The sequence below is a fragment of the Rhincodon typus genome, chromosome 8 (genome assembly GCF_021869965.1).
Source record: "Rhincodon typus isolate 14 chromosome 8, sRhiTyp1.1, whole genome shotgun sequence".
Taxonomy (NCBI): domain Eukaryota; kingdom Metazoa; phylum Chordata; class Chondrichthyes; order Orectolobiformes; family Rhincodontidae; genus Rhincodon; species Rhincodon typus.
In genome coordinates this window covers 45,942,710-45,950,247 of record NC_063339.1, presented here as the reverse complement: position 1 = coordinate 45,950,247, position 7,538 = coordinate 45,942,710, and the positions used below count along the sequence as shown (strand labels likewise).

Sequence of the window (7,538 nt, the reverse complement as noted above, 5' to 3'; positions counted from 1 at the left end):
GTTGGACTGAAGGGTCAGTTTCCATGCTGTATAACTCAATGACTCTTTTAGGGCTTAATGCTGGCAGAATAAAAAGGGCAGAGAAAATTTCAACACTACTGCAGACCTTTCTGGATGTTCTGTCATGCATTTGGCCTCCAGTCTGAGTCAATTACCTTTCTAAACAAGCTGTTGAGGAAGGAGCTTAAAATATTGAAATTAACTAACCTTTTTGTCTTTGTCCTTCTCTGAAAATTCCCAAATGCCCCAATTTGGAATAGGCTACAGGTCTACTTGGCTACTAATGTGTGGTTGTCCATTGTGTGATCCCCAGAAAAATCAAGTAGGAGCAAGGAATGCTAACCATCCACTTCACTTGCATTGTTATATCGGGCCGGCAGCATACTGTACCCTATTAGGAGCCTCCAAAGCCCTTAGGCTGTAAAGAAAGTGGGTGATCCCTTATTATTTCTTTTCCCTGCCCTCTATGCTCAATTAATTTAAAGCTTTCCATCAGCAACATTCATAAAATAGAAACAAAATTTTATTTATGAAAACATACATGTTCCATGGGATGAAGTCTGTACTTTTATCACAGGATGATGCTTCAGTATGGTATGGTGTACTCTATATTTTCACTTCGTAAAAATTGTCTGATTTTACTTTTTTAAAATGAAATGATTTTTACGTTAGGTCTTTGGGGAGATTTTGAATTTTTGTCGGCCAGGTAAATGGATTTTTGTGAATCTTATTTTCTTGTATTTCCAGTCACTGATGTATGTACATCAGTGTGACAGATGAGATATATTTGTGTTATATTTATTTTGAACGATATTAATACTGTGGTGTCACTGTAAATGTTTCACAAACAAAACTGAGCTTATTTTGTTTCAGATTTATTTGTGCAGTTATCTTCAGGGGGATTCCTTAATTTTTTGAGTAATGATGAGACCAGCAAAATTTTGTGCTTGTGTGGCTATCTTGGTCACTGTCATCTGCTTACCGGGACTGAGATCTTCCACCATTCACAAGTGGCAAAGAAGAAACATGCAAATATTTGAGGTTTCTACTGAAAAGCCAGAAAGCACCACAAGCTATGATGAGAACAGTAATGGGGTGAAAAGTGCCACAGAGATCAGTGGAGTGAAAACAAGTTCTTCTGTTTTCAGTAATATGTTAAGGCCTTCATTAGAAACATTAACTGCAGCAATAACTTCTAGCATTGCTGAGAAAAAAGAAACAAAACAAACCAATAAGACAGAAAATGAAAATGTAATCACCATGACCAGCCTTGATGTATTACCTACAACTAGAACAATGGTGCCATTTCAGGACCAATTTAATACAAGTACAAAAGATGACAATTGGAATAAAACTCTACAGTCTCAACAGAAAGACTTTGTAACAGTCTCAACTACAAAATCCTCTTCCAGTCAAGGCATTGATGCCAGCGAAGTTAACAATATTGTTTACACGACAACAGGAGCAACACAGAATGATGCTGCCACTCAAAATAACCAGAAAACTGAAGGAACAATGAAGAATAAGAAACAAGTGCCAGAACAAGTTACAATTTCAACTGTCTTTAGTGGGGTCACCAGAAATGAAAGTGGTGGTGAGACAGCCAGGACAACTCATTCTGGCAATGAAGTCTTTACGCTAAATAGTCACGACACTACAGCTTTGCCTCTTACAAGTAAACCAATTCTTATAAATACAACACACAAAGATGCCACAATATTGACTTCAGAAATGTTAAATTTCTCAGAATTCACGAATGCAAATGTTGGAAGTTTCAGGAATGAAGAATTAACAACAACAACAACAATCAGTAAACTAGAGGGTAATTACTTCAGCTGGAATGTAAATAATCCAAATGATGAGAAAGAAATGAATGAAATCATGGCAACCACAGTGGGTGCAGTAACAGACAGCAAGGCACCCAATACATTTCAGGTGACTACGACACCCAGAGTTACAACATCAGTTCAGGGAGCTGCATTGACAGAGTCAGTCTCATCATCTTCTCTGGAAACTATGTTGAAAACAACTCAAACAGTGCAAGTGTCCAGCACAGAAGCTATAATTGGAACTGCGAAAAACATATATAAGGGATTGAGTTCAAGATTGCCAGCAACAAATGGGATTCCCTCTGCGATATCTGCTTTGCCAACAACATATCTCCCACAGAAACCAGCCTCAGAAGGTACAAGTATAAATAAATTATTAAAAATCTAGTGAGGCAATATTACATGTTTGTATTATTGTGGTAAGCGTCAAAGACTGATTGGACTATTCTCTGCTATCACCTGGCATCCATGAACCTATCACTAGTAAAAGTTTGGAATTTGGTTTGGTCTTTTTAGCTTTAATGATTGTTTGCTGCTCAACCTCTCTATCAATTCTGTAGACGAAGCTTTTCATCTGCTCTGATATTCTTTCGCCCTTGCTCCCCAGATGTTCCATTCCAGTGTACTTTCTTCTAACCCAGTGCAAGTGCTTAAATTCTGCCCCCTCCGCTCAATATCCTAAATGTTCTTTTGTGCCAGCCTGATCCATGCAGGTGTTCCTACTCTCCACTGCGTGTCCCATTCTATAGTATTGTTTGTGACAGCTAATACCTCCAAACTGAACACTTGCCTTGACATAGAGGGTGGTCTCCAAATAAATTGCATAATGATGCTCTTTTGTAGTGTACATGTTGAATTATAGATCACAGAATCCCTACAGTGTTGAAACAGGCCCTTCAGCCCAACAAGTCCACACTGACCCTTGGAGCATCCCACCCAGACCCATCCCCCTATAACCCGCACACCCCTGAACACTATGCGCAATTTAGCATGGCCAATCCACGTAGCCTGCACATCTTTGGACTGTGGGAGGAAACCAGAGCACCCGGAGGAAACCCACGCAGACACGGAGAGAATGTGCAAATTCCACACAGACAGTCCCCCGAGGCTGGAATCGAACCCAGGTCCCTGGTGCTGTGAGGCTGCAGGGCTAACCACTTAGCCACACAAAACCGAAAAAAAAAACAATGGCCATAGGTTTAAGAACCATTATGCCTTCACCTTCTCTCCCGTATTAATTATCTAGACTGTGTATTTGCCAAGATTACCAACCTCTCTTCCCTTCTCTCACCCGACAGGTTCTGTTTCCTTCCTTCCTTCCAACTTTGCTGCCATTCTTTCAGTTCATCTTAAATATTCCTTCTTGGATCCTTTTTTCTTCAGTTTGTTGTTCATCCTCAGTTTAACATAATTTCTTACTGCATCCCAGACTGACGTGCCAATTTTTCATTCTCAGAAGTATATTCACAAGTATATCACACCACGTAAGGAAAAGTTTTATCTTGGAAAATGGAATATTTTCTACAATTTCAAGTATGGATTTTTATGATGAATTGACAAAATTAGAACAATTTTACCTCAAGTGATGTTCTAACATAAATTACTTATTTATAGGTCCTGGATAGGAGCAGTGAGCTTGAATACTAATATAATTTATGGAATTCGTAGATGCTGAAAAGAAAGAATGTCATAACCAAGGTGACTCTGAGTAAATGGGCACTGAAGCCTTCAGTAGAATAAATGAGAAACAACTTAAAATATCTACAACCAATGCAAAAATTGATAGTTATACTCAGTAATAAAACAACAATATTAAAACACTGGGCCTGAAATTGAACGCAGTTGCAGGACAGGAACGCCCCATAATTCTTTCAAATGAAACCTTGTAGGATACCCTTCTGGGGGTTGATTTGCTACCACTTTTTTCCCCACTGTTAGAGTTGAAATTTCAACCCTACTGTGTCAAAATGGCACGGAACAACTTTATGTCTAACACATCTTTTTCATTGAAAATCTAATTGTATTATTTCAGTTGAGAAAGAACACTGGTTGTGTTAATTGCTTTGACGTTTGTAGTTGAAAGATTGAACATGGGGGATGAAGAGAAATATTATAAAGCGATGCTTGTGCCAAATAGGTGCAGATTCCCTTTCATAGCCACACTTTCAGATTAAGAATAATAATTAGTGGAGAGCCAACTTCAATAGGGCAAGAATTGAGCTGGTCTGAATAAACAGGAACCAAAGATATCCTTAGATGTGCAGATTAGATGGATTGGCCATGCTAAATTGTCTATAGTGTCCAGGGATGTGCAGGCTAGGTGGATTAGCCATGGAAAATGCAGGGTTAAAGGGATAAGGTAGTGGGTTGGGTCTGGGTGAGCTGCTTTTCAGTGGGTCGGTGTGACTCGATGGGCTGAACGGCCTGCTTTCACATTGTAGGGATTCTCTGATTCTACGATTCAAAGATTGTTGGAAAAATCAGTTGCTGAACAATGGGCCACTTTCAAAGTGGAGATGGTTTGTGTATAGTCAAGGTATATTCCCTCAAAAAGGAAAGATAGGATAAACAAATCTAAAGCACCCTGAATTACAAAGGAGGTAGAAATTAGGTTAAGGAAGAAGTATGCTTTTCACTGGTATTAGGTAGTAAATACAATTGAAAATCAAGCTGAATAACAAAGCTCAGAACAAAGATGAAAAAGCAAATAGGAGGAGCAAAGATGGATTATGAAAAGGACTGGCAGCTAATATAAAGGGAAATGCCAAAGTTTTGTCTAAGTACATCGATAGTAAAAGGGTTATAAAAGGAGGAGTAGGGTTGATTAGGGACAAAAAGGCGATTTACACATGTTGGCACAAGGTAGGAGTGAGGTATTTAATGAATACTTTACATTTGTCTTTACCTGTGAATCAGACACCATCCAGGCCATGGTGACAGGAGGAAACACAATCACTAGAATTCTTTAAAGCTGATAAGGCAGAGGCACTGGATAAGGTCAGTGCTAAAGGTACGATGTGGAGGTGCTGGTGTTGGACTGGGATGGACAAGGTCAGAATCACAAGACACCAGGTTACAGCCCAGGTTACTCTCACTTCTTTCAATATTTTTGCGTGAGTCTCATTAGGCTTTGGTCTCTTATCAACTTCTGCACACGACACCAGGTTATAGTCCAACAGGTTTATTTGAAAACACAAGCTTTGGGAGCCTCACTCCTTCTTCAGGTGTTGGTGAGAGAGGTGGTATCAAACACAGAATTTATAAGTAAAAGATCAAAGGGTCACACCACTGATGAGGATGTACTAAACAAATCTAAGATGCTGTTAAATCTTTAAGCAGTTAGAAGGTTTTAATTGATTAATATGTATGTATAAATCTCCAAATTCCTTTGAAGTCACTGTCCTGAGAGAACTAAAGGTTTTATCAGTGTAAAGAAGAGGTGATGTTTTAGGTCAGACAATGCATGTTAGGTGTGAGGTTTTGTTTAGAATCTGTTTGTGTTTTGGTTTGGAGTCAGACTGGTTTTATTTCTAAATTAGGAATTTATAAAACACCACATTGACTGTCTATAAATTGTGTACTTTCTGAACAAAATAGAATGTATCTGCAAATACACATTCACCCCTTAGATTCATATATGTGTGTGTGTGTGTGTGTGTGAGAGAGAGAGAGAGAGGCAGTGTGTATGAGAGAGGATCTGTGTGTGTGTGAGAGAGAGAGAGAAACAGTGTGTATGTGTGAGTGAGTGAGAGAGGGACAGTGTATTGTGTGGTGGGGTCACCTGTAGTGTGACATGAACCCAAGATCCCGGTTGAGGCTGTCCTCGTGGGTACTGAACTTGGCTATCAGCCTCTGCTTGGCGGCTCTGTGTTGTGGTGTGTCCTGAAGTCCACCTTGCAGGATGTTTACCTGAAGATCTGAGATCGAATGTCCATGACCCTTTGATCTTTTACTTATAAATTCTGTGTCTGATACCACCTCTCTCACTAACATCTGAAGAAGGAGTAAGGCTCTGAAAGCTTGTGTTTTCAAATAAACCTGGTGTCATGTGCTGAAGTTGATAAGGCATCAAAGCCTAATGAGATGCACGCAAAAATATTGAAAGAAGTGAGAGCAGGAATTGCAGATGCACTGGTAATAATTCATTCCTTCCCAGATTTGGGGGAGGTGCCAAAAGACTGGAGACTTGAAAATGTTATGCCCTTGTTCAAAAAAAGATTGGTCCTGCAATTACAGACCAGTCAGTTTAAGTTTGGAGATGGGAAAACTTCTAAAAATAATTAATAGTCACATGGGAAAATTACATGTTAATTTGGGAGGATTGGCACGGATTTGTTGAGGGAAAAGCTTATCCAATTAACTTGCTTGAGGCTTTTGAAGAGGTAACAGGAGGATTGATGAGGGCAAGGCAGTTGGTGCGGTGTATATGGGCTTCTAAAGGTATTCGATACAATGTCATATAACAGAGCCGTGAGGAAAGTGATAGGTCATGAATAAAGAGGAAAATAGCAACGTAGATACAAAATTGGCTATGTGATAGAAAACAGTTTCATGGATATTTAAATCAAATCCAATGCTCTCTTGAATATCTCAATTGAATCTGCCTTCACCACTGTTCCAGGCAGTGCATTCCAAACCTGGACCACTTGCTGCATGAGAAGGATTTTTGGACTTTTTTGTGCTAGATGAACGCTTATATTGGTGTTTCTGAGGTTGGTACTTGGACCCTTCCCTTTCCTGATATACATATTTGTATATAGTGTGGATCTTAGTGTGCAGGGGACACAAAACTTGAAACTCTAGTAAACTGAATGGGGACAGTGCAGAACTTCAAAAAAACATTGACAAGTTGATGGAGTAGTTGAAAAGTTAGCAGATGAAGTTCAATGTGGAGAAGTGTCAGGTGATACACTTTGGTATAAAAAACATGGAGAGACAGTGTAAAATAAAGGATACTATTTGAAGGGTTATGCAGGAGCAGAAAAAAACCCATGTGCATATGTGCACTAATCATTAAAGGTGGCAGGAAAGAGCTGTTAATAACACATACAGTATTCCAGGCTTTGTTAGTAGGCGCATGGAATACAAGAGCAGGGAAGTTATGGTGAATTTATATAGGACATTAGTTACACCTCAACTGGAGTATTGTGAACAGTTTTGGGTACTACACTTTAAAAAGGATGTGAATGCATCGGAGAAAGTGCAGAACAGGTTTATGAGAATGGTTCCAGGAATGAAAAACATCAGTTATGAGAATAGACAGGAGAAGGTGGGATTATTTTCCTTAGAGAGGAGAAGGCTGAGATCTGATTTCTGAGGTCTGAAGTTTTCAAAATCATGAAGGACCTGGACACAGTAGATGGGAAGAAACTGTTGCCACTTGTAAAAGGTTTGAGAACCAAAGGGCATTGTTTTAATGCATTGTGCAAAAGAAGCAAATGTGGGGTGCGAAAAAACTTTCTCATGAAGCAAGTGGTCCAGGTTTGTAATGCAGTGCCTGGAAGCGTGATGAAGGCAGATTGAATTGAGGTATTCAAGAGAGCATTGGATGTGATTTAAATAGAAACAACAAGCAGAGTTTTGGGGAAAGGTGAGGACTTTGTCAATATGCTCAGACAGCCAGTGTGGACACATTGGGCAAATGGCCTCTTTTTGCACAGCAACAGTTCTGTGATTCTACTTCTGCCTTTTCACTGTAATGTTGAACAC

The 7,538-nt window shown here is 39.4% G+C and overlaps 1 protein-coding gene across 1 annotated transcript in view; it reads left to right on the top strand.

Annotated features, from left to right (window-relative positions):
- The first annotated feature begins 921 nt into the window (after nt 1-921).
- Nucleotides 922-7,538, top strand: part of armh4 (armadillo like helical domain containing 4) — an 83,674-nt gene continuing 77,057 nt past the window's right edge. Inside the window, exon 1 of the mRNA XM_048600343.1 lies at nt 922-2,185. Within this exon, the coding sequence (XP_048456300.1) occupies nt 922-2,185 (1,264 nt within the window). The remainder of the gene's footprint in view (nt 2,186-7,538) is intronic.